This window comes from Falco naumanni, chromosome 14 (genome assembly GCF_017639655.2).
Source record: "Falco naumanni isolate bFalNau1 chromosome 14, bFalNau1.pat, whole genome shotgun sequence".
NCBI lineage: Eukaryota > Metazoa > Chordata > Aves > Falconiformes > Falconidae > Falco > Falco naumanni.
In genome coordinates this window covers 7,728,703-7,754,658 of record NC_054067.1, presented here as the reverse complement: position 1 = coordinate 7,754,658, position 25,956 = coordinate 7,728,703, and the positions used below count along the sequence as shown (strand labels likewise).

Here is a 25,956-nt window from a genome sequence, read left to right as displayed (position 1 = left end):
GGCCGCGGCCCCTCCCTCCTGCCCGCCGGCCCAGTCCCGCCCCGCAGCCCGCCGAGGCGGCCCGGCTCCTGTGCCCGCCGCCGCACCGCGCCTCAGCCTGCCGCGCCGGAGCGCAGCCGAGCCCCATGGCCCGCGAGGAGGCGGCGGTGGCCGGCGAGGAGGCGGCGGCCGAGGGGGGCGGCCTGCTGCTGGAGATCGTGGGCTCCCCGCTCAACCTGAGCCTGCTGGGCCTCTGCCTCTTCCTGCTTTACCAGATCCTGCGGGGCGAGCGGCCGGCGGCGCCGGCGGGGGAGGCGGACCCGCCGCCGCTGCCCAAGATGAAGCGCCGCGACTTCACGCTGGCGCAGCTGCGGCCCTACGACGGCGTGCGCGACCGCCGCATCCTCATGGCCATCAACGGCAAAGTCTTCGACGTGAGCCGCGCCAGGAAGTTCTACGGGCCCGGTGAGGGCGGGGGCCGGCGGGGCGGGCCCGGGAACGCCGCGGCCCTTTGTGCCCGGGGGGGCCCGGAGGGACCGCGGGGGCTGCCGCCGGGAGGGCCGGGGTCAGGCCCTGCGGCGCGGCGATCAGCGCTCCCCGAGCCGCCGGGTGAGCGCCCGGCTAAGCCGCCCGTGCCCTCTCGGCCCTGCCCGCGATCCGGAGATCGGGAAAGGATCCGGCTCTCCCGGAGCCGGGCGGGGCGCGCACAGCTCGGGCCGGGGGGCGGCTGCTCGGCCTCCGCCGCGGGAGAACTCCGGCGCTACTCCACGTTGCTGCGTTACTCTCTTTGTTTCCCCGGGGCAGGTTACACGCACCCTCGGTGGTTGTGCCGCTGCCGGGCCGCTTCGTCGTCCGCGGGTGCCTTTGCCCGACGCCGGGCATCAGGAGCGGAGTGTGCTTGCAGCGCTGACATCCCATCCCCAGCATCACTTGATTGCATAATATTTATACTAAATACCTCGGAATTTACATTAAACCAGCTTCCTATCATGAGTGTAGCCAGTTGGAATGTGCAAAGATTGAATAAGCTACATAGGCTTATAGAGCAGCTATAGATGAGGTGGGTGGGAGTATGTGCACCCAGGTATAAGAGTTTAATCACCTCCACGAGGACACGGGATTTTACTTTTAACAGAGGCCTCCTGTTAAAGAGCCTCACAGAGCCTTGCTAATTTGTGCCGGGATCTGTCCGGCATAACCATTCTTGAGCTCTCTAGACTGTGGGTAGCTGCAGTAGCAAGCTGCCAGTGCTACTCTGAGGCAAGGAGAGCAGTGCAGGAGATGCCACGTATTTGGAAGCACAATGAGGTTACTGCTTTTGGTCCAAACATAGACTGGAGGCTGTCATTGAATGATGTGGGACTGTAACTTTGAGTTTCTGCAGCAGTCAAGATGATAATGTGTAGCTGAGTTAGGCATGTAGTTTTGTATTTGTGCAAACTAAACCCACTTGACTTACGGACCACACTTTGGATTCCACGCATGACAGTCAAAGCTCCCTATTGTATCTAATTTGGTTAAATGCTGAATGGTTCATCACAGTGTCTGGCTAGTTTGGGTTTCATTTTAATGGAAAAGTAAGATGCTTTTGAGGAATTCAGAAAGAAACCCTGGGAGGTGTGGAAGATGGCATGCTGTACAGTAACAAGAGTTCATATTAACTTCTTTTAGCTCCCATAAGACTTTTCAGTATCTAACTGCAAGATGTGATACCTCCATTTTCAGCTTGTCATGCAAGCAAGTGAATCATTAATGAAGTTTAGCAAGAGTCTGTCTTGATAAGATATCTCTGATCTGCTGTGAGTTGCATGTTTTGATCATTTGAGCTTATCTTGCACTTTGGGAGTTGTAATAGATGTTTCTTCCAAGTTGGTAATTTCTGGTATCTCCACCACATTTTCTGTCAAGTCATCCTTTCAGCTCTTTAAGTCAGGAGCATCTCTTAGAAAACTTCAATTTCACCTCAGACATACACCATTTGTATGCTTATTCTTACCCTGTTTGTATGTGCCATGCACCGTTGTGTGGTTCATTGTCCTGATGTTTCAGCAAACTCGGGATCTCTTCCCATGGTTTTGTTTCTTGTCCTCTTCCTCTGTTTTCTGTTATTACCAAGCAGAATAAAACTTCAAAACATTTCAGAAGTTGGAGGCACCTCTGACCCATGGGACAAAGTAGGAACTCATTGTTTGTTTCAGTTTGGTGACTCTGATCCATGAAGAACATACAGCACCCGTTACCCCTGTAATAATGCTGCTTACATTTTTATTTTAAAGGGGGCCCGTATGGGATTTTTGCTGGAAGAGATGCATCCCGAGGTCTTGCCACCTTCTGCCTGGATAAGGAGGCTCTGAGGGATGACTATGATGACCTCTCTGATCTCAACGCTACACAGCAAGAGACCTTGAGGGACTGGGAGTCACAATTCACTTGTAAGCCATTTTTAACCTATTCACAAAGTAGCTAACTAGTGTGTAATAAGGGAAGCAATGGTTAAAATGCAGTTACCAGCTGGAAGCATCAGTCTGCAAACTTACTTTGAGTTAATACCTGTTTACTAAGTATTACTAGAATTACTGTTAGTCAAAAGAATTAAGATAAATGTCAGGTTTTCCCTCTGCTTTCTCCCTCCCGCTGCTCCTTACAGAACAGCAGGAGAGATAGAAGCACTCTCGTAGGGTAAAATCTGTAAGGCCACCCAAAAAGTTGACAGGAATTGGTAATTAAGAGCATGTTTTTGATGCAGTTATGACCCCATCTATAGAGACTATTAGATTTTAATGCTCTGAAAAAATTAAGCTTATGTCCCATTCAGCCTCTCAGAAATGAGAGTAGCATTTCAGTTACTACTACTTGGGGGGTTTGAGTTATGAAGACTGTTTAAACTAGGCCTTTTCCGCTTGGAGCTCTTGATGCAACTTTTTTTACTGTTAAGTTATTCTGCATGGCCTTGCTGGTGGCTTTATTAGATTCACAGACAACTGTATCCAGCTGACTTTCTTCCCCAGCAGGTGATGAGGAATAAGCAAATGCCACCTCTGTGCTTGCAAGCAGCCTGGTTGTTACTGTACCAGTGATGGCCAGAGTGGCAGAGGAAAAATGGCAACTTGCACACTTGAGATGTTTGTTCTAAAAGTAACAGAAGGAAGTAATTTTCATAGTTGCCTTGTTTTTCTATGCTCAGTATTGGAAGTTGAAAAGACACAATTCAAACTGTTTTCTGTCATGTGCCTCAACTTGCTGCTCAAAAAGAACTTCAGCCACAGTTTTATGGAAATTGCTGCGTTGACCTTGTACCAGGGCATGCCAACTGGCATGATTTTTTTTTTCTCCCAATGTGTCTTGTTGATGAAAATTAATTCCTCTGTATCTCATGATGCCTTTTAGGCAAGTGAACACCAAAGGGATTGTTTCTATTTGGATAAGACAAAAAATAAATGTATCAGTTGTTTGTCTTGATGAATTTTTATACGCACACACATAAATATATATATACGATGGAAACTGCATATACAAAATAGTAGTACAGTGGAAGTAAAATGTTTTTTGTTTTTAAATCTAGTGTTGGGTTTTAAAGATGTACTATGACAAGCTAGAATGGAGCTTTACTCCACTTAATGTCATCCAGAGTGTCTCAGTCCTGACCTGATGTGCCCCTCCTACTTTGGCGCTCTTCCTGTCTTAATCAAGACTGACTGTTGATCATGCCATGCAGAATGGCTGTTTTATTATGCTAACACAAATATGTCACAGGAACCAGAACTATGCTACCAAAATACCTGCCCTAAACTAGTGTTTAAATCTACTTTTTAAAGAGTCAGGCATCAGGACCAACAGTGAACTGCACTCTTTATTACTACATTTCTAGTAAATTTGGCAATTAGTTGCTTTAAATTCTTATTAATTATAACAATGCTAGTCCAAAATGCCTATAGTCAGAGGCATCTTTTGCTTTGTTGAAGTTGACAGATGGGCAATATAGTGTAGCTCTCAGTCCTTATGTGTATATGATCTCAGTGTTTTAACATGTTCAAAAAGAGATATAAAATAAGGCAGAGGCTTAGCTGCGTAATCGGATAACAGATCCATCTTTATCTCTGGGGAGAAAGGATCCCTCTTCTGTCCTATTAGATACTTTCAACATACGTTACAGACGATAAAACCCCTTGAAAGCTGCATACACATATGCAAATATGTATATGCGTGCGAGTGTAATACCTAACATAAATATTCTAACAATGCCATTAAGAGAAATAATCTAATCCTGGATTCTGTTTCTTAGTTGGATGAGTCCCCCAGTTTACATGTGTCTTTACATTTATTCATCTTTTGGCTTAGGCAGTAGAAGGAGAATTACAGCTACATTCACTTTACACATTTCTTACTACAACATTAGTAGTAGTTCAGGTAGTTGAGTTTGGCTTTTCTCCTTCTCTGCCCAGTGGTTGTAACAAGTCGCTGAGAGCTGTTTTATTATTATATAGGCATTTTGTTGAGTTAAAAAAGGCACATCTTTCAGGGAAGAATAATTACTTGATTTCTTTTTTTCCCCCCCCAGTTAAGTATCACCATGTTGGTAAGCTGCTGAAGGAAGGGGAGGAACCCACTGTGTACTCTGATGAAGAAGAAAAAGATGCCCAAGACACAAAGAAAGACTAGAGAGTACAGTGAGGAACAATCTGGTTTTTGAATCGTAAAGGATCGTTTGTAACATTCCACTTCTGTTTTACAAGTTGCAACAGCAGCAATGCTTACAAAAGGTCCAGAGTTACAGCGAATTGTTGCTTTTCAAAGGTCTCCTTTTAAAATTCAGTGGTAAACTACTAAAAATCTAAGATCTGTCTTACTTTAAACCTGCATAATCTGAAGTATGCATGAGAAATGCCTGTGCACAAGTAAACTGCAATTTTGGCAATAAAGGACTATTAATGTTTTTCTTCTATCACCATTTAGCACAGAGTAGGTTGAAATCCAGTTTTTCATTAACAACCTAGTAACTGTGGACACAAGCACAAGAGTAAAACTTCACACATGCAACACAAATTCCACTAAATCTTGTTTTGTGTTAGCTTTTGCAGGATCTGGGCCCCAGGCTGTATTTCCTTTAGAAAAGGGACTATATTTTATTTGTCCATGAAGCATCATACTCATTTGTGGTGCAGAGTAATTCAATACTATGTAAGGTAATTTGGCTTTTAAGGAGTTACATAGTGGTTTACAGATGAAACATTAACTGCTTTAAAAAATAAGAATTTTTTAGAGGTTAAATCACTTTTAGATACTTAAAAAATTAATAAGGACTAATGAATACTTGATGTATTCAGTCATGCATAATTATGCATGGATTAATATTCTTTGTTCACGTTTAAAGCCCATCTGAAGTGCTACAAAGGATTAGATATTGAGTGTAACTAGGCATTACCTGAAAACCAGGTACACCATGAAGCGTAACTCAACTGGACTACTACTCATTCACTTTTCCTCCTAACAAAACTTTTCTGTGATTGTTAATGAAATTATATTAAAAGGGGAAGATCAGCTGCTGTCAATTCCTAGGCCTAAAAAAGAAGACTTGCTGGTATGGCATAGTTTACAAGTGCTCTTGTACACGCAGCTTTAACTAGCAGAATAATGTTACTGGTCAGTGTAACTTACACAGTTTTCCTGCACAAAATAACATGGTGTAAGCCGTTTCTGTGTTGAGGCCTTTGTTGCTTTGGAACATTGCCATTAAAGAAATGGCACAATCCCATGCATAATCAGCAATACTATACCTGGGGGAACCTGACCTTTGAATTGCTTTTTACTTACTTGCTCTCTTAACTTACATCTATGCTTAATTACTAGTCTCCTGCCAGAGGGGGCTGGGTAAACAGATTTGACCAAGAAGAAAATGTCGATGTGCTCCATCACTATCTAAAATACTTCCGCAAAACTTTCTTAGAAATTCCAAGGAGGTAACTAATGATTTGCTGATCACTTGTAAATGTGTTTCTTGTCCAGGTGATTATGCTTGGGTGCCTGTCTGGGGTAGTTCCCCCCTATGTAGTTTCACTGTCCAGTTGAGTTGTTTCAATTTGGCAACATAACCAAAATGATGAGTCCTGAGTGGGAAGGTGTAAACTGGGCCAAATTGTTTGGAAGTAGAGTGCATTGCACAACAGCACCTTTTGTGAACAAGCTGACACAACGCGTTAAAAGTGCCTGAGACCATCTGTGGTGAGAATGAATGACTTTCCCTCAGTCCTAACACTGTCATGGCATTTTCTTCTGGTTACACTGGGCCTTCAAATGAAGATAGCTTGTGTAAAGTGGTACTGTGTGAACTACCTAACGAAGGTCTGGAGATGAATTTAAATCTTGTCACAACCTTTGTGTTGCTGTTTTTTTAGAGACATTTGTAATACTCTTTGCAAAGTACTACTAATGGTTTACCTCAAATCAGAAATACGCTTTTAAGCCAGAAAATAAAATACTCTTGTGTAATGGTGGTGTTTGGTTTTATTCACTGCAAGTAAACGTGATACTTAATCCTCCCCAATGTTTCAAGTTTTGTATTCTCTTTCTCCAATGTCCAACATTATCCAACTGAGTATATATTCTAACTGAATGCCTGTAAATGTGGTTCTGTAGTATAACTTGAACAGATTATTAAACACAGAACATGTGCATGTTGTATAACATGCATTGCTGTTGGAAAAACAGAGTTAGGTGTAAAAAGGCGCAAGTAATCGTTAACACTGAGCAAAAGCTGGAGCTTCGGAAGGCTGACACGTAGCAGAATTAGGCTAGGCTATAACCTACCCTTCGGTGGACCCAACCATCTGACTGTTAAGGTAGCCCATAACATATCCTGAGGAACTCAACACTGTAACACTTTTAAATATTAATCTGTACCTTGCAACATGATGCATCAAAGAACAGTAAGAATACATAAAAACTACACAGAAAACTGGTCATAACACAAGACAAAGCTTAATGTTAAGCATCTGTGCTTCTTGGGAAGGAAATATCATGCTTTGGCAAGACCACTGCTTTTTCAGAGAAAACAAAGCTAATTTATTGTGGAAGGGGAAGAAGCAAGTAACAAAAGTACAATTTCATGAAGCACCAGGCATGGATTTTATTTTCTCCTACAGTACTGGAGAAAATGGATGGGTTTTAACTTCATTTTTACTCTGTTCCTTGCAACTTGGCCCCTTCCTTCAACAGTGACTGGCTGCACTGATTAAGCAAAACCAACTGTGCCAGGTAGCTTATCAGACTGTACATTAACGAAGTAGGACATGATGACCAACTATGAGCAGAGACTGTCAGCCATCTCCCCCACGTGACCCGTTACTGGTGTGTGTAGCAAAGGCATACTTGAGGAGCTCTAGGACAAATCAAAACTTAACAAATTTGACACATCAAATTGAGCAGCATCTCCTTTCCAACCACTTCTGTCACTGTCAACTGCTTTGTAAAATTCAGGTATTCTTTTGTCTGGACTCTCCCTGCTCTTAATCATCTTTATTAGCTCTTATTTCATGCTGTTCCACTTTTATAAAAGTTCAGTAATGAATGCTTATGTCTGGAGTTAGGTAAGGGGTTTACAAAAGGTGAGGTGTTTCTATGCATTGCCTGGAATCTCTGGATTAAGAGAGGGCTTTATATCATAATTGCTGTGTTCTTGTATTTCAGGCAGACTGACTGATGTAACAATGGGCATTGTGTATTTCTGCTTTAAAACAGCCCGTAGGGTTTTGACCAGCATTCAGCACGAGGTACAACAGGCTGTGTATTTCCAGTAACAAAGCTTAGTTCAGACAGCTCCCCGGAGAAGACTTATGTGCTCACTAGCTCTATTAGGAGTAATTTTCACTAGTTCTGTACGAAAAGTCAGATTTGATTGCAAGATCTGATCTGCAGTCTCAGCACCCTACTTCATACTTGTCACAGTAAACAGTGTTTCCAAAAAAAAAAATTAAATCCCACAGCTTGAAATGCCGGCTGAACAACAGCACACGCCAGGCTCAAACTGAAAGGTGTGAAATTATGCCAGCAAAGTTATACACCTCTGTTGATGAACTATATAAATGCTGCTTTTAATGCATCTTTTCACCTGTGAAGTGTTACAATTGTCAAAACATTCTGTAACTTTCATACCTGAGATGTGACATTTATTCCTGTAACTATTGACATTTAATCTACAAAGCTATGCGTCTTAGAAGTCTTAAAGCAAAATTTATATGCATCTTTAAAGATAAGCCTTCAGGATAACAAGCAAAATTATACTGAATAGTCCAGCGTATGATAGCCTGGGGCTATCATGGGGAATTAATATTAAAACACCTGAGAACAGGTTCTACATAATGCCACCTGTAAACATAAATGTTGTTTCAGTATTAAGCTTACAATGGTGTCTCACATTTTAAAGTGCACACATTTTATTTACTAGCAATGTTTTACACAGAATGAGGACTTGGAGAGAGAGGATTTGCTTCATCAATTTCAATCAATATAGGTGAACGCAAGAAGCGATTACAGAACTGGTATATTTATTTGTTATTGAATATTGTGACAGCATGTTGATAAAACACTGGAAATTTACACCGAAGGAAATCTTTAGTTCCTGCTCCCCCAGATTAGCAAAAAGAAATGCTTCCTCACCTGTAATCAAAAGTCCTGTCTCATGGGAAATGGGTACTCACGGACACAGAACCGTATGGATCGACAGAGGGGGAAGTCTTGTCATCTTTAATCCGCAAATATTGCGTAGAGAGAAAACACCCTTGGTATGTCACATCAGTGCAACTGAAACATTTCACACAGTCAACAAATACAACAGTTGATCTTCATTATAACTGTATAAAATACTAAAAAGGAGACTTCAGAGGGGCATAAATGTTCTCCAAAATAGTCAGAAAATATTTCTGTCAAGAAAATAAGATCTTTTTAGATAAAAGTAATAGATTAACAGTACTTTGAGTAGCAACCATTTGTCATTCACGACCTGAAAAGGCACTCAACATCTGAACGTGTGAATAGAGAATACTGATAAAACCTGGCTGAGAAGCCTGTAGGAGTCACCAGTATTGAACACTGGGGAAAAACCTATCTACCATGAACAATTACAATATTTTTTTTAATTACTATTTATTAGAGCAGAAGTTACAAACATGGGTAAGATTCTATGTAATGAAGGCAACATTATTACATTATCTTCATATATTAACATGTAATGAATAAAGCATATTAAAATGATAGCTGAAATAATCAATATTGAACTTACTGTCCTCTATATCTTGCTAAGGGACTTTGTCCAAAAGCAATTGTGGCTGTTTTCTAAATATAGCCAGCTGAATAAATATTAATATAACTCAAGCTCCTAGACTGTGTTTTTACATTTTTACCTACATGCAGCACAAGTCTGACAAGATTTCACAATTTCTCTGGAAATTATTTGTAAGCAAACACACTAGCTATCTCACTACACGTGCCTTCAAAATACTGAGAGCAAATTTTCAACCTGCATACAGATACGGGGACTGTCAGCATGCTGACAAGTGTGGCCCTTTCCCTACCTAACATTCAGAGCTTTGCTTAGACAATCATTCAGATTCCTGGAAGCACCACATCTAGCAAAAGTTCAGTGAAACCCTTCCTTCCAAAGACCAGCAAGGCTTCAGAAACACTTCTAGAACTGTGAATAGAAAACAAGCATTTTCCCAGTGTGAGTTTTACAGAAGATTGATTTTTTTCTTCATATTTGGAAATCTATTACTTCCCACAATCGAGTATAAATGTCCCCTACACCTTCCAGTCCCACCATTTTAACAACCCGATTGAGGAGGCACTTGATACGCTTGCTCTAGGACTTACATAGCTATGTTTTTTCCCAATGATTCATTACTGCTGAAGAGTAACTTTGATATTTACGTGGGCCCCTACATTTAATCAGGGTATAAAACACTCCAAGATCTTAACCTGTACCGTTTCAAGTTCTTAGCAACTGGTCCATGAAAGCCTGTCTGGTCCTCAGGAAAGTTTTGGTCCTCTGTTATCCAAAAGGCAAACACAGATTCTGGTGTTGCGTCTCACTACACCAGTTAGATATTCAAACCAAAGGAATTACCTAAGCAAAAATACCCCAGTATTTCATATACCTTATAATGGTCAAAGGACTTCCTTCTCCCACTTCTGTATCAAAACTTAAGAGCTATTATATAGCAACTGTTCAACATCCTCTTCTGGGCTCTGCTCCACAGAAAGTATCTGAGCAGGGATTTGTCTGAATTATCTCAAGAGGAAATAGAGAGCATCCTCTGACATCTGCATCCACATCTCTTCTGAACATTAACTTCTTATCATCTCCTGTAGGTAAATATATGAAAAAGTTACTTTAAATGAGTTTATCATGGGGCAGGGAAAGAAAGGGTATGGGGAGGCAGCTGTAAGGTATCACCAATGAACTGAAAGCATAGTCAATTGTGAAAGGGCTGTGAGTAACAATAGCCAGAAACACAGCAATCCTGTATGGAGATCAGATCACTACCTGTATATAAATTTACTAACTTCCCACCCAGATGTACCACATACTGAGTTACCTAGCAATGTTTTAGTTGTCTAAAGCATGTTGAGTTTTTAGCATGCATGTTATTAACAGTATAACCACCTTCCTGCTAATGCCCATGACAGATACTTTGCTATCCAATTAAGCAGACAAATCCTGCTCTTGAACCGCCGCTGCACATAGCGTTTCTGAGCTAAACTGAACAAACCTTTAACTGCAGAGAACTCGCACTCCTTTTTTTACACCATGTTTATATTCTTTAAAACTTTTTTAAAACAGTTACCATTCATCACTGTAAGAACTGGCAACTAACCTTACCTGCCAGAGACCTGTCAAATTCAGTCAACTTAGTTCTGGTGTCCCTCTTTCTCACCTGTGCTCTGGATGGTCCCCTGAAGTTGTGAGCCATCATGAGGGGTAACACCTGGTGCTGCCATGGTGCGGTGAAGGGTCTTGAATTTCACTTTTTTGTGGAACATTTTCTTGTATTTTCTTTGTATCTTTCTGAGCGACTCCAGCTGCATGCAACTGTCCATCTCTGAAAAGCCACATTCATCAGATAAAAGATTAGAAGAAAACTTTTTTGGCTTTTTCTTCATTTTGTGCGCACTTCTCTCCTCTTCCCCAGATTGTCTCTCACTTTTCTGTCCTTCATGTCTTAATTTACTACTAGACCTCTTGCACGACTTTTTAAACTTATGTTCACACTCCCTTGCCAAGTCCTCATGGACAGCATTACAACAGAAGCTACATTTGCTGTTTTCCTTCTCTTGACCTTCCAGAGTTACATTTTTAAGGTAAACCAGTAATTTTCTCTCCCCTGCTCTTGCAGGCAAGCACCCTTTGCCACAATTGCTGTAAATTTCTTCACACCTTCTTTCTGTTCTCTTCATCGAACTGCTACGTGCCCCTCTAAAGTACTCTGAATCACTCATCTCTTCCAACAAATCCTTTAGCCTGCAAGCAGATCTGCATGTTTTGTATGGTACAGTACCTTCATCACTACCTTCTTGTTTGAATTCCTTATCATGAGTAACAGCAGTGCAATCCAAAGAATGATTCAGTCCAGCACGTGGTAAGTTATCAGCAGTGAGAGAGTCATTCCTCTGCACTTCCAAACTTTTTGCAAGCCTACCCCCATAGGCTTTGTTTTCTAACACCGTGTCTGTGGACCCCAGTTCCCCAATAGTGATCACCAGTCTATAATTACCATCGCTACTACAGTTTCTCCTGTTGAGGTTTTGCAGAGGGCTCGCTCCTCTGAAGCGTTCACCATGTTTGTTACTTAAGCAGATGTCAAAGCCACTATCATCATCAGACACCACTCTCTTCCACCAGGACTTGTTCACCGTGCTTTTTGGCTCTAAGCAAACACGTGCGTAGCGTGGTGTCTGATAGTAGTTTAGTAAATAATGGATGAATTCATCAGTCTCATAAACCTTTGGCTTTTTGCAACCATCTTCATCAGACACTGTCTGCGTGTGAACTACATTCAGTGCTGGGAAGTCCCTTCCATCGAGGGATTCGATGACCCTGCAGTCTTGTGTAACCGTAATCAGTAAAGATCCACAGCCAAAGGAGTTGTGTGCATCTCTGCCAGGCAGTCCGTCAGAACTCGGGGCTGTAGAGGGATCACTTAAAATCGTCCTGACTATATGACAAGTAGATGCATGGTAGTTACTCGCATCTCCTTCCTCACTACATAAGCTGCTACTTTTTCTGGTTAATGGGCACTTAAACTCTTCCTTACGTTTCAATTCTTTGTGTGTAAGATAATGGGGGTTAATCAGTTCCTGATGTGTGCCTTTTAATGCTGTTTCAGGAAAGGAATTGTCCTTCCTTACGCCCAATGAAGGATCCACTTTTTGACTTGCCAACTGCACAAAATCCTTCAAATAAAAAAAATCAGGAAAATTATTATGTACATTTTTCAAGCACTATAAAGAGTGCTAAACTGCAAACTCATGAGCAAGCAGTCCCACAGTCAGAAGAATTACACAGGTGATGGGTAAGTTTGGCTGAGTTCAGAGCTCAATAGTACAATCTCACAATTCCTAAGTTAGAACTACAGATATTTCATCATCTCAGAAAGCCACATTCTCAATTAAAGGAACCTTTCAACCAGTTCACCTTTCTCACTGCAACTGTGTAAGAAAACATTCTTTGTTTGATCACAGCATCACAACAACTAGTATTGCCGGCAACAGTTACATTAATACACTTTTGTAGATCAAATAGTTTATTTAGAATAAATTGCTTTGTTATACATTGTTGTAAATGGCTCCAAATACAACCAATCTAAAGCTTTCCAAGTGGTGAAACCAAGAAAGTTGAAGTTTATTTAACACATCACCTTCATGATTAAAAGGGTAATGTCAGATTTTATAGGGCCCTAAAATCACGCAGAATGCCTCTGATTTCAACTCTAAGTAAATTATAGTCCTTTAGAAATCTTTTAACATTAAGGACTGGGGAAAACATACACTTATAAGAGCTGTAAGCAAATGTTAATTAGCAAATAGTAAAGACAAAGTCATGTCAGTACCCCTGAGAAATTAAAACCCCTGTTTTCATTTAAAACATTATTTTTTTAGCCCAAAGCACTAAAACAACCTCCAAACATTAGCCTGTGTGCAAAACACTCAATTTTTTATCAATCCTCTGCTGACTTTCTCAAGACATTAGCCAAATCAAACTGAAATAAAACTGATAGCTTCATGCTGGCCACAAAAGAGAGGCTATTAGAAATGCAGCTGCCATAAATCATGTCAATTTAATTCTGCCACTTGTAGACCTGAAACCAAAACAAGCAGAGATAGCATCATTTACGTCCCCGCCCTGAAACTCCTTGTTTGCAATGCTGGATCAAGTCTAATAGAGCTGATACAGCCCTTCCAGCCCTATTTTTATTCAGTAACGACAAGGCCTCAAACAAGCATCAAAGGCAAAGTTTCCAGGTGGAAATGTGCTACCTTTGCTCTCAGGGTAAGACAGAGCAGATTGTCACAAGACTTAGACCTGAGGCCTTCTCAGTGTTTGGTCAGTACCAAGGCATTCCTCTGAACAGCATCAAGACATCAAATGTCTAGTGAATTATTCAAGGTCTAATAAAAATCCTTCAAAATTTAAAATATGTTTTAAAATAGTCTTACTTTCACATGGTTTAACAGCACTGTAAGCAGTCTGACAGACTCCACTCTTCTCTGAGCTAGCAGGGATTTCCTTTCTTCCCATTCAGGCATATTCTCTGGACACTGCTGTTCTTCAGCTGGTACCTTCTGCTGCTTTGGGGGATGTTTCTCATCTCCATCTATCTGCCTCTCTTCTCTCCTCTCGAGCTTAGCTTTCTTTTTTCTCTCTTGAACTTCATTTCATCACCACGTCTTTTTCTAGGTAATTATCAATATGGGACAATTTAGACGACACTTGCTTTACATTTTGAGTCCAGGGGAATTGGATACAAGTCTTTGAAGTGCTAATAAGCAGCAACCAGTTGCCAAGAATCCGCATGTGGCTAACAAAGAATCTCGTTTGTTCGAGTAATATGTTTAAAAAAACACGGCACATAGATGACATGCATCCAACTGATGACATGTTTAGAAAGTTCTTTGTGTCTTCAAATGGTTTGTATTCTAGGGTGTCTTTACAAGCACTGCCAAGACGACAGAGCCACATCATCTTTTGTCTCCAAGGACACAACTAGAGACTAATGATTTGGATCTAATTCTTAAGTTAATACATCTCCCGTACAGATTAGAATGAGGGTCCCATTTAAGAGATATTACAAAACTAACGCAGGGATGTTTTTGCTATTGCTGAGCAGGGCTGGCACAGAGCCAAGGCCTTTTCTGCTCCTCACCCCACCCTGCCAGCGAGTGGGCTGGGGGTGCACAGCTAGGACAGCTGACCCCAGCCAGCCCAAGGGATATCCCATACCATATGATGTCACGCTCAGCATATAAAAGCTGGGGGAGAAGGAAGGGGGGGGATATTCAGAGTAATGGTGTTTGCCTTCTCAAGTAGACGTCACATGTGATGAAGCCCTGCCTTCCTGGGGATGACTGAACACCTGATTGCTGATGGGAAGTGGTAAATTAATTCCTTGTTTTGCTTTACTTGTGTGCGTGGCTTTTGCTTTACCTATTAAACTGTCTTTATCTCAATCCATTGTTTTTTTCTACTTTTACTCTTCTGATTCTCTTCCCCATTCTGACATGGGGGGAGCGAGTGAGCAGTTATGTGGGGCTTAGTTGCCAGCTAGAGTTAAGCCACAACAAGCCATCACTACTTTCTGGAAACCCTGTTCTGCAGAAAGGAGATCCACTAAACAATCAACATGACGTGTCACAGAAAACTCCAGAAAATTCAAGGAACAAAGCGTTCACCCAAATAAGTATTTAAAAAAATATTTTTAAAGTGTTTGAATTGGAAGGTATTAACAATAGAAGCATAGCAATATTTTCAGAGACCTAGCATTACAGTCACTATGCTCCACATTCCAAGCATTTGGGTTTTTTAAGACAGGAAGGTGTGACAATTTAGGATGCCATCCAAACACATTTTCTACAGAATTAAAACTTCAATATACTACTATTACTCAAATACAAAGATTTAAAAACACTGACCGAAAGATAACAACAATGAAAAAATAACATGTAAAAAGGGGCAGAGAGAAAGACAAGTGTTCACCTCTAGCTTTGGACCTTCCAGTCAAGTGGGAGGCACCCAGAAACGTACGTCACATTAATTTTACTCCAGGGCATAGAGACATTAATTTGTGATGTTGCAGCACAGAGCAATACAAAAAGCCCACATGCAGAACCTTAAGCAATCAAGCCTCAGAGCAATTTGAGACCAACGGCTCTCTGATCTCACACCAGATCATAGAGCACTCCAATCTGGAAGAGACCTCAGGATGTCTCTAGTTCAACAATTCTCATAACCCAGACCCCTCCATCTGATGTTTTACACACAGAATTATCATGATGCTTTTTTTTCCAACAGTAACACATGAAAACTACATAGTATTGCTTCAAGTTCCCTGACTCCTGTTTCCTCAAAGCCTGGATTTTTAGAGTAGCCACTCTCTCTGGATTTTACTTGATATGAGGAAGTGTAACAAATCTCAAGGAAATGGGACATTCTCTAAAAATACACTCTCACCTTTCAACCCCCTCTCCTTTCCCCCTTTTCCGAACGTGCTCCTGTTCTTGCAGCTTTAGTCTTTCCAGGCTTCTCTTTCTTATGGCTCCTTCACTAAAGTGTCTGGTTGTATCAAAAGTCACCTGTCACAGAAGAAGCAGAGTCAGACTTAGCAGTCCAGTTTGCCGTGTATTTATACAAACACAGACAACCTGCTGAGCAAATGAGAGACCCTAGGTGACTAACAAAATATTACTATACCCACGAGACTCACTCTACCCTAGCATACTAGAACATCTCTTCTGGAGTTCATGCTGGGGTGTCAATCAAGCTCAAATGTCCCACTCCCAAGTGTCTCTTCCTGCTGTGGCATCAGGGGCCCCCAATCTGACATCATACCTTTGGCCAAATCTGTTCCTGGCATAACCTTCTGGGGACTCAAAGTTCAGCGTGTTCAGCAGAGCATTCCTACTGCAGGATTTGTGCAATTCTGCCAAAACTAGAGTTCACTGACTCGTAGAGCAACATCTTTTGGCTCAAATACTTGCTTGCTTAAAAATTGGTGAATTCTGTTGATGTGTGCTGCATTTCATCAGCTTCAAATGACTAGATGTGAGCACAGTCAAAAAAAACACTCAAGGAAATTGCATCAACGTCTATCTACACTGAAAAAATAAGTAATGTGAAGTGTTATTTCCAACATAGAGGTATATTTTAGGGTCACAGTTTAGAAATTACCTGCTGGGAAAAAACACCAAAACAGGGTACGCTATACTAAGTACCTACAGAGGTAAGCTGTTAGGCTGTGGAAATCAAGCTTACAGACTTCAAGTTTTCTTTTGTAATGTCACACTAAGCATAGCACTTAAACGGATTCATCTCTCAGCATACTTACAACAAAAAGGTGCACAGAAGAGAAAGGGTACCCCTTACTCACCAAGAACCACCTAAATAGGGCAGCTGCCGCACCTACTTCATGCTTAACAATAAGAAACCGAGTATCTTTCAAAGAGTCTTGCCAGCTCCTGAGATCATGTCCCAGTTTTAGTGCCAACCACACTGAAAATATTTACAACTTTTAGCTTACCCAACCAATTTTTCAGGAAATCAAAGCAGTAAAATGTCATTTTTCAATTAAAGGACTTAAGTTCAGATACATGAGCTTCATGTATCAGTATCTCTGTACCCAGCACAAATAGGATAAGCATAAGGGGTTTTCCCCTGTCACATGCTTAACTCTCCAAAAAGTTTGCAGAGAGGCTTCCACTGATTAGCAATGAAACTAAAGGATTATGTTCAAGGAAAAAAAGAGCCTAAGTTGGCAAACCACCATCTATGCCAGCTTCTTCCACAAAATCTCCGCAGCTAGTTACAAATAAAGGTTAGCATATTTAAATGCTGTCCATAAGCTATATTTTTCTCTCTTTTTAGCCACCATTTTAACATACATACAGACTATAGGAAAAAAATAACATATATATACTCAGGGAACTGCAGGAGTGCCACATAAAAGCTTCCACTGAAGCAACGTGAAAAAAAGTCCATAGGATGGTTGTCACAGGTTAAAAACAATACTGCCATCACTTGAAAAATACCTGTTTGCCTTCAATACAGGAATCTACAGGGGAAGATAAGTGCAGTACAAGAAGCTGTTTGGTAAAAGAGGGTAAATACACTTCACTCAGAACAATGAAGAAAAAACCCACATATGTACTGAAGAAAAATTAATGTAATTTAAAAAACAAACAACAACAAAACCTGGAATCTCTGGAAGCATCAGCTACAGCAGACTGCAGCACTGAATTGCTTGTGTTAAGGAACTGCTGCCAAATGCACTCAGAATTAACCACAACTTCATCAGGCAAAGCCGAGTATCTCAGGATTAATCTTTGAATACGGTGACTTACATATATATTTAGACACACCTTCAGCATGTCATACAAGCAAAGCAGATACACTACAAAACTGAAAAAGCGAGTAGTCTCTAGAACCCTTTCTGCCCACCGTGCATTAAGATAAAGAGCTTCCTAAAGCTATCTATAATGTTAATATCAACTACACTTTTTCCATCACACTAAGATTTGAGCTGCAGCAGATTAAAACATCGAGGACACTGCTGCTGAAAGCTGTGGAGACATGAAAGTCAAGCCTGAAGAACGGCTGGTGTACACAAAAGCTTGTTCTGTTTTGCAAGTGCATCTTCTTTTAAACCAACTGATATTACCCTGCCCTCGCAAATCTTTCTTCACTTGTATCCTTACACCATCATGGCTGCAACCATATTCCTGCCATAAATCACCTAGAAGTAAGCCCAAAATTCTTTTCATAGGGCTGAGTAAGCTATGGCAATTTGCCAGTGCAGACCATTATTACCCTTGCTCCTCCCTGTATTCTTCATAGCCAGCTCTTCAAGCATCAGAAATTTATTTCTCATCATGCAACTGTGTATGAAGCACAGAATTATTTACTGTCTGATCCACCAGCTTACTACTCAGCAGCATGGGTTTTTGGAATCAACCCTGACATATTAATAAGCTGTTAACTTTAGGTTTTAAGCGTTCCAACTGAGAAATCACAAGGAATCTGACACTCAACCCCTCTACCAAGTTATTATTTCCTTTGAGCCATTCTGACATGGTTATAACATCAGAAACACATTTGCCCTTGCACTAGGGTTTACTATGAACTGCAGGCTGAACTGTCCTGTGCTACCTGCATGCCTGTCTTCTGTGATCATGTGTTCTGGTAACACTGATATATACTCAAAATAATAAAAATAATAATTAAAAAAGATGTTACTTAAATGTATAAAAAGGAATCAAGATACTGACCTGGAACTCTACAGATCTGTGACAAATTCTCAGCTCTACTAAGGAATTCCTGTAAAAGCCAGTAACTTCCTATGTCTCAAGGGCCTAAAATAATACAGTATTTTAGAACAGATTCAAGCTGATCAGGACAACAGGCCATCAGATCACTTACTCCAGCCTGTGCTAACCGCATTGGGCTGAAGCATCTCTTCCAGGAAGTCATCTGGCCCTGGTTTGAAAACACAATGATACGAAAACCTGCCACTTCCCACAAGCAGTCTGCCCCGTTCCTTACTCATTCACTGTTTGAAATGGAAGCCACTTCTAGATACCGATTTTTCATAAGCCCTCCTCTACTAGATTCACACCCTTTTAGCATCTATGTGGTTTTTTGGCGGGTTGAGCTGTTTTTTTCCCCCTCCTCTTCCAAGTGATAATCCAGGTGCCTCTCCATCAGCTTTCTTATATAAAATACACAGACTGAGCTCTGAGAGCTTTCTCAGTCCATCATTATGGACACTTTCTCCAGCCTGCAGGTATTTTTTGTTGCACTGTTCTAACAAGCTCCAATGTAGAACATGAATCCCAAACCCACACACAGTATTAATTTGGTCAGTGCCATGCACAGCTAATTGACTCCTTTAAGCATGCTTTCTATCGCCACTTATACTCCCCACAACACTGCAATGGAAACCCAAGCCGTTACTAACGTACTCCAATAACCCTTTCAGAGCTTTAAAAAAGACAAACATGAGGATAAATCAGTAAAACTCTGAAATTACTTGCCTGAATATCTGCACAATCCTTTTTACAGTGACTATCTTAGAACACCCTGAAATATGTCACCCAGGCTCAGACTTAAAACAAAATGAAGACTTCAGGAGAACATTAATAACCTGGCAATATCTAACCTGAAACACCCATATAGCCCATATGAGCAGAATGCAATTAGTGAGAATAATTCAATGCCAAGGCGCCCCTCACATTTGCTTACAGTACCGCTAGCTCAGGCAGCTCTTACCAGCCCCAGTGTCCCAGCTGGTCATTCATGTCAAGCCCTGGGGCACCACAATTGTTTCTGAGACTATACCATCAACAGGTCAGGAAACAGATCTAGCTTGGAGGCAAAAAAAAAAAAAATAATATCATATTTCGCCAGGTGACTTTTCAGAGTCTGTTGCCCTGCCCTCAAGCAGTTCTGCCCGCAGAGCTCAACACCATCATTCCACAGAGGTGGGCACACAAGAGCACCTACGGCAAGGTGCCCAGCGTTCGACGTTATTGATCCATACCGCTACATACTATGGGTCCACAGTAGCAGGCAAGAGTATATCACACAGGGGAAAGCATGTACCAGAAAGAGCCACTCGGAGAAGTTAAAAACACGGGTTTAAACAGATTTTCAACAGATGGGACTTGCGTGTTCTGCTTGCTCTGCGCAAAATTAAGCAAAAAGGAGAGGTGATCGGCAGGGCTGCCGCTCAAAGCATCGCAATGGAAGGGCCGTTGTGAAGCCACCGCGCCTGGCGTCCCTCCTTCATGGAGCGCCTTCCCGGGGGGGATAAAGCCGCAAGCCGGCCCCATGGCAGCGGCCCCTGCGCCCCAAGGAGCCCCGTGGCCAGGGCCCAGCGCCGCCGGGCGGCCGCGCACCCCTCGGCCAGCGCCCGGGAGGCGGCCTGGGCGGGAACCGGGGGACGGAGGCAGCAGCAGGGCCAGACCCGCTCGCCCCGGTGAGGGTGAGGGGCGGCCGGTGAGCCCCTGAGCGCGGCCGGGGCCGGACCCCCCCCCCGGGCCCAGCGCCCGGGCCGGGGGCGAGGCGAGGGGCTGCCGCTCCCCCGGCCGAGCCTGCCGCCGCCCCGGCAACCGGAGGGGAGGGCCAGCCGGCCGGCCCGGAGCCCAGCCCGGCACCCGCCAGCCCGGCCCGGCAGGGCCGCGGGCTCCGGGCAGCCCCACCTGAGCTGCCGGGTACCGCTCCGCGCCCCGGTGCCCCGGAGGACGCGGGCCAGGCCCGGCACGGCGCAGAGCGGCAGCCCGCCGGCCGCGGCCCCTTCCCCTCACGGGCCCCGCCGGAGCCCCCAGCGCCCTCCGGCAGCCGCGTCCCCCGAAGGAGCGGGGCACCGAGCCCAGCCGCCCGCCCCGCCCCGGCAGCGCCTCCCGCAGCGGCGGACGCCCTCCGCCGGCAGCGCCCCCGCTCCCACAGGCCGCAGCGGGCCGGCTCCCCTTACCCCTCCGGCTGCCGCCCGCCGCCGGGCGCCCTTCCCGCCGCCACCCCGGGGCGGAGCGCGGCGCACGCCGGCCAGCGGCGGGGGGGACCCGCCTCGGGGGCGCGGCCCGGTACCGGCCGCTCCTCCCGCCTGCCGGAGCGGGGCTGGGGCCGGCGGGCGGGGCCGGCTGCTCGGCGCGGCCCCGGGGCGGGGGGGCGCTGCAGGCGCGGGGGCCATTTTGCGGCGGCCAGGGCCCGGGGTGAGGGTGGCGCGGCCGTGAGGTGCTCGGGCGCTTCACGCGTTTGTGAGGCACGATTCGCACAACGGGGCTCCACGCTTCCCCTGGCTGCTGCTCCCTGCCTGCCGCCGGGCACCTTCAGCCTGTGGTCGTCGTATGTGTGGGCGTTGCGCTAAAAAACACCCCAAAGAGCCCCCTCCTCAGCCATTGCCTCACTCAGGCAGCATGAAGGCCTAGTTACAGGAGTGTGCTGCAATACCGTGGTTTTCTTTGTCCTGTCACACAGGTAACTCACCTACCACTGCTTCATCTGGGCAATAGGTGTGTGAGGGTTATTATCTGCTCTTCCGTGCTGCAGGACTGGCCTGTATGTGTTTAATCAGTGCAAACGCGGTGCCTGTGTCTCTTCCTACTATATGGCGGTCAGTGCGGCTCCGGGCGTGCCGGCACCTCGCCAGCACACTGCTGAAGGTACCCTCCGTGCTTCCCAGCACCTGGTTGTTCTTACTTTAATGTCCCCAAGGGAGCTGAGTTCAAGGCAGTCATTCACTCAAATGCTCCCTCAGTTTTCAGTGCGTTTTTGTCTCTTGTGATCTTCCAAACGCAACTGTAAAACATGGTACATTTTATATTCCTTGCGCCCGTTCTTGAAAACAGACACCTGATTTCTTCCCTTGTGCTAGGTACAGTTAGTTGTAACCACAATGGGCAATGGTCATAGGATGCACAGGAGGCTGCAGACAGAGGTGTGTACCAAGCACTTCTCAGGTGGTCTAATTGCTATTTATGCAATTACAAGCTGCAAAGAATTGTTATGTGTGTATTTATTTAGTGTGGGAGGGCATTTATTTCTGTTACAACCTTGTGTGCCAAAAAGCATTCTCACTGTACAAGTTGAAACGGTAAAGATACTGCCTTTACCTACAAACATTTTTTGGGTCTAGTTGCCTTCTCCGCAGTTGTTGATACCCCTTGCACAGGAAGGTTTTCTAGGAGTCTTATTATAAGCTGACATTTGTTTGTGTTTATCTTAAAAGATAAAACTGTTAATGGTACAAAAAGTTACATTTCAAAGATACTGTCTCTAAGTTGTGTTTTTTTCCTTTCCATGTGTATTTTTCCAAATCCAAACTGGCAAACTGGAATTTGTGATCAGTTTGCAGCTGCAGGGTCATTATATTCACCTACTCTGTACCTGATGCATTTCCAAAGATGCAATAAGCTGAAAAACTTCCATGTTTTAACTTGTAGATAAGAAGTTTAATGTAGTCATACAAAGTTATTTCAAGATCTGAGTATGGGATACAGAAATAGGAGATAAGAAGATATACACCTACTGATTCAGGAGACAATGGCTGTTACTGGTTTGCTTTTCCTGTTATGAGAGAGGTTATACAAAAAGTACATTTCCATTTTGTAATTTTATTGGCAATTATTTTGTAATAATGAAATTCCAAACAATGAATATAGTTTAGATTTTCTTTTATATTGAGCTCTGTTAAACTCCGCCACAATCATCTATAATTTTCTTGCTGCCAGCACAGTGGGTTTGAGGCTTTTGGTTTCATTTCCTTGGGCTTGTGACTGGCATAAGAATGCTGTCTTCCTTCTTAAGCACAATGCATTCCAACCCAACATTGTCACATCTTAGCATCTCTGCTACCAGAGGTACTACCTGACACAAGTAAGTAAAAAACTTATACTGTGCCTCCTGGTTGGAGAAAAAAACAACCAGTTTGTAACCTATAATTAAGGAAGTTTAAATGTAAGTAAAATCTAATTTATATTCTGTGTTTCAGGGAGCAAACAACTGGAAACATTGTTTGCAACTGCAGAATATCCTGTCTACTAGGATCAAACACATTGCTGGAGGAGCATGGTGAGTTACTCTGTGAATGAACAGTAAGTTGTATTTCCTCTGGCAAAGGAGACAGGGAAAGCTAATGTTAAGGAAATCTACTCTGGCAATGTTCTCATGTTGAGAAGTGCCATGTCATATTAATTAAAAGTGCCACATCCAAAACGGATAAAATAATTCACTTTTACACAGTGAATGAACTGATTCACTTTTACGCAGCAAATAATAAAACTATGGAAATCATTGCTATAAAAAATATGGGAGACCAAATACATTGCTTCAGAAGTGGGTTTGATGTTTACAGAGGCAACAAGAAAATATGGAGTTGTTTTGCAGATGCAGTTTTGACCCAGTATTAGCTATCTTGTTTTATGCAAAAGATACATCTGAGACATTAGAAAGAGATCTTGAGTGGCATAATTATCCCACATTTCCCTCTTGCAGAATAATTTCATTTTTCTCTGCAACCTGCAGTCTTCTAGGCTTTATTCCATCTGTTACCTACCTAGATTGTACAGACCCAAGATTTGCTCTGCTCTTACAGAAACCTTCTTCTTAGAACTGGACAACCAGAAAAGTTGAAACCCAGTCTGCACAAGTCATGTGATGTCTTTGAAAATCAGTTTAGATAGAACTGGTGCAAAGGACTGTGTAAATCCAGCTCATTTGCTTATTCTGGGGTTATTCACATTTAGTGGAAGTGGATTTGAAGTGAATTAACTTTAGGGCACAGGGGCACTCATACAGACATTGCAACATCATAAGATTATTTCATTTCTTTCTACATTTCATTCTACTACATTTCAACTGGGTTTGATTTAAAGCCTGACAACCTGTGCACATAGACAAGCTTTCTCTGGGAGCTTCAGGAATAGGCTGGGGAGGAAGATGGCTGGAAGAAGTCTTGGACATAAAACATGTTCAAGTATGTGCAAGTAAGAATCTTGGCTATGGTTCTGCTTGTGGCTTGGTAACGTCATTCCATGAATTATGCCTGGATGTTACATGCTGCTCGAGTAATTTAAAAGCTAGGATAACTTTTCATATTGAGACTATATATCTCCCTACCTTTAAGTAAGTAGGAAAAAACAAACCTCCATTTTGTATTTATTTTTGAAACAGAGCACCAAGACCTGTTCCAAGGGACAGTAGGAAACTTGCATAGGTTTATTTCATAAATAACAATGATACAACTGTTGCTTGTTGCAAATGGCTGTCATTACAGGTTTGACTCATGAAACTAATTTGTGGACTGCTGAAATATCCTTTCCCTAAATACTGATGTGATCAGTTACCGAGTGAGAAGCAGCTCACCTACACGACCACTTTCTAGTCAGAAGCAACCGAAGGATGGGTTGAATACTGCCATCCACTGGCTGGCTGCACAGAAAACAATTTCTTTAAGGTAATTAGAAAGTACCTGGTGGCATTTTGTTTTGTTTTTCTAACATGTTTAACTTCCCAGTCAGGACTTTCTAAACAGCCTGTCTGATGATGGGTTTAATCTACAATAAGGTTACCTCAGAAATACTTCATATATAAGTGGATGGTTTTGCTTAGAAGCCATTAAAAAAAAAAAGTTATTAGTCCAACAGATATGTTTTGGCTGTAAGGAGAATTAGTTTTCCAAAACATAAGTTGTCCAGCTAGAGGAAATACAACAATTTCTACAGAAGGTCCAGAATACACAATCCTTCTTAATATAATTCTGGTTTATAACATTTCTGAGCTATGCTTAGAATGTGTATCAATGGCATTAATTCTAGCGTGAGCTTTTTGTTAGACCCAGAGACTGAAGAAGTTTCTGGGTTGCTTCCTTCTTTTAAAGTCTGCTTTACACCTGACAAAGCCAGCTGGCACTGTGAATCGTTCTTAGTACAGAAAGGCAGGCTTGTGATTAAGTCACAGGAGTAGGAGTACAGGATTCTATTTCTGGCTTGGTCACAGACATCGTGGGTTATCATAGGCAAATCTGCTAATTTTCACTATCAGTCATATGGACAACAACACAACTGCTTGCTGGAGTGGCTTCTTCTTTCACCACCAATGAAGGAACGAACCAAGAACACGTTGTGCTCTACGAGTCTTCTCTCACCACCAATGAAGGAATGAACCAAGAACACGTTGTGCTCTACGAGTCTCCAGCAAATGTCCTGGAAAGCAGTGGCAACTGAACACCTCAGGGCAGTGCTAAATTTAGAGCTTTTCTAACTCATATTTGGCATGGGCAGAGAAATGGTTCTTTGACAGCTTTGTTTACTCTCCCTCCCTGATCTCAGAAGTTTTCTGTGAGACGTTAAACACAGTTAGGTACTGACATGCCCGAGGAAGGCAGTGTCAAAGTAGAACGGAATTTAACGTAAGAAATGACAGCACACTCCAACACCACCTTTACTAATAAAACCAGTGTGTGACAGATTTCAGTTTTGTGCCTAATTCTGTTGCTAGCCACAACTGTATTATCCTGAAGCAATGCACTGATAGTGACCAAACTATTTGCAGAGTTCAAGAAAAAAACAAACCAAAACAGAAACGAAAACCACCAAAACCAATCCAGAACAGTACGAGAAACTAAGGAGGACATAAACAATATAAACTCAATTAGGCTGGCAGAAATGGTGAAAAGAAGGTGCAATGTAGAGCATTCATTTTTAGTAATCTCATATCCTGCAAGTGACATCCATTCTTTTTAATGACTGGTTTTATTTTGGCAGGTTCCTTTACACAGGAGAAAAAATTGACAACAGACAAACTCACACCAGCCACCGTCTTCTCCACAGATTAGACTGTGCTGTGGAAAGCTGAGGTCATCTGCTGATTCATTTTATCAGCCAGAACAAGGTATGTAAAAACTTGACCAAAAATGAGTAGTTGAAATGGGAAGACTGGGTGGGAAAAAAACTGTGCTCAAGAAGAATCTTAAGCTGAGGTTTGTCTTTCTTGGGCAGATGAGCAAGAAAGGCAAACGCCTAGAAGAAATGTCACATTTTTATGGTTAGAAGTCTTCTGTTTCCAAGCAGTACTAAAGTATAGCAAGTTGATAACCTGTTTATTGTTGTTTCAAATTCTTCCTTAAATAGTTGAGTTCCTGGCAGCTAGAGAGATGTCTTTTAGCTGTTTTATTGATTTGGGAATACTCTATTGGATTGGTGGCAGAGCGTTTTTGCCAA

At 42.8% G+C, this 25,956-nt stretch overlaps 2 protein-coding genes across 12 annotated transcripts; one reads left to right on the top strand and one right to left on the bottom strand.

Annotated features, from left to right (window-relative positions):
- Nucleotides 1-38: 38 nt before the first annotated feature.
- PGRMC1 (progesterone receptor membrane component 1) lies at nucleotides 39-6,465 on the top strand. Its single transcript, XM_040614126.1, has 3 exons — nucleotides 39-444; nucleotides 2,256-2,411; nucleotides 4,538-6,465. Exons 1-3 carry the CDS (start codon nucleotides 126-128, stop codon nucleotides 4,636-4,638), a joined length of 576 nt encoding a protein of 191 aa, XP_040470060.1. The 5' UTR covers nucleotides 39-125; the 3' UTR covers nucleotides 4,639-6,465.
- Nucleotides 6,466-8,385: 1,920 nt separating this feature from the next.
- On the bottom strand, nucleotides 8,386-20,796 carry LOC121097290 (A-kinase anchor protein 17B-like). 11 transcript variants are annotated; one of them, XM_040614119.1, is made up of 7 exons: nucleotides 20,712-20,770; nucleotides 19,508-19,599; nucleotides 18,508-18,715; nucleotides 15,698-15,819; nucleotides 13,687-13,923; nucleotides 10,908-12,423; nucleotides 8,386-10,335 (listed from the first exon to the last, which is right to left on the bottom strand). In XM_040614119.1, exons 5-7 carry the CDS (start codon nucleotides 13,774-13,776, stop codon nucleotides 10,199-10,201), a joined length of 1,743 nt encoding a protein of 580 aa, XP_040470053.1. In that variant the 5' UTR covers nucleotides 13,777-13,923; nucleotides 15,698-15,819; nucleotides 18,508-18,715; nucleotides 19,508-19,599; nucleotides 20,712-20,770; the 3' UTR covers nucleotides 8,386-10,198. The 11 variants fall into 11 exon arrangements, 9 of the variants coding, with proteins under 9 accessions (XP_040470053.1, XP_040470054.1, XP_040470058.1 ...); XM_040614120.1 differs by having other exon boundaries at nucleotides 18,508-18,591; XM_040614124.1 differs by lacking the exons at nucleotides 18,508-18,715; nucleotides 19,508-19,599 and having other exon boundaries at nucleotides 10,908-11,072; nucleotides 11,529-12,423; nucleotides 20,712-20,796.
- Between the last annotated feature and the right edge of the window lie 5,160 nt (nucleotides 20,797-25,956).

What these genes read in the sequence shown, in the direction of transcription:
- PGRMC1 (XM_040614126.1), top strand. Translation starts at nt 126, where the DNA reads ATGGCCCGCGAGGAGGCGGCGGTGGCCGGCGAGGAGGCGGCGGCCGAG. An exon ending in CAGGAAGTTCTACGGGCCCG is followed by an intron (nt 445 to 2,255) that starts GTGAGGGCGGGG and finishes TTTATTTTAAAG; the next exon opens with GGGGCCCGTATGGGATTTTT. An exon ending in CTGGGAGTCACAATTCACTT is followed by an intron (nt 2,412 to 4,537) that starts GTAAGCCATTTT and finishes TTCCCCCCCCAG; the next exon opens with TTAAGTATCACCATGTTGGT.
- LOC121097290 (XM_040614117.1), bottom strand. Translation starts at nt 13,776, where the DNA reads ATGCCTGAATGGGAAGAAAGGAAATCCCTGCTAGCTCAGAGAAGAGTG. An exon ending in TGCTGTTAAACCATGTGAAA is followed by an intron (nt 12,424 to 13,686) that starts GTAAGACTATTT and finishes TTTTATTTGAAG; the next exon opens with GATTTTGTGCAGTTGGCAAG. An exon ending in GGGGACCATCCAGAGCACAG is followed by an intron (nt 10,336 to 10,907) that starts GTGAGAAAGAGG and finishes ATTTACCTACAG; the next exon opens with GAGATGATAAGAAGTTAATG.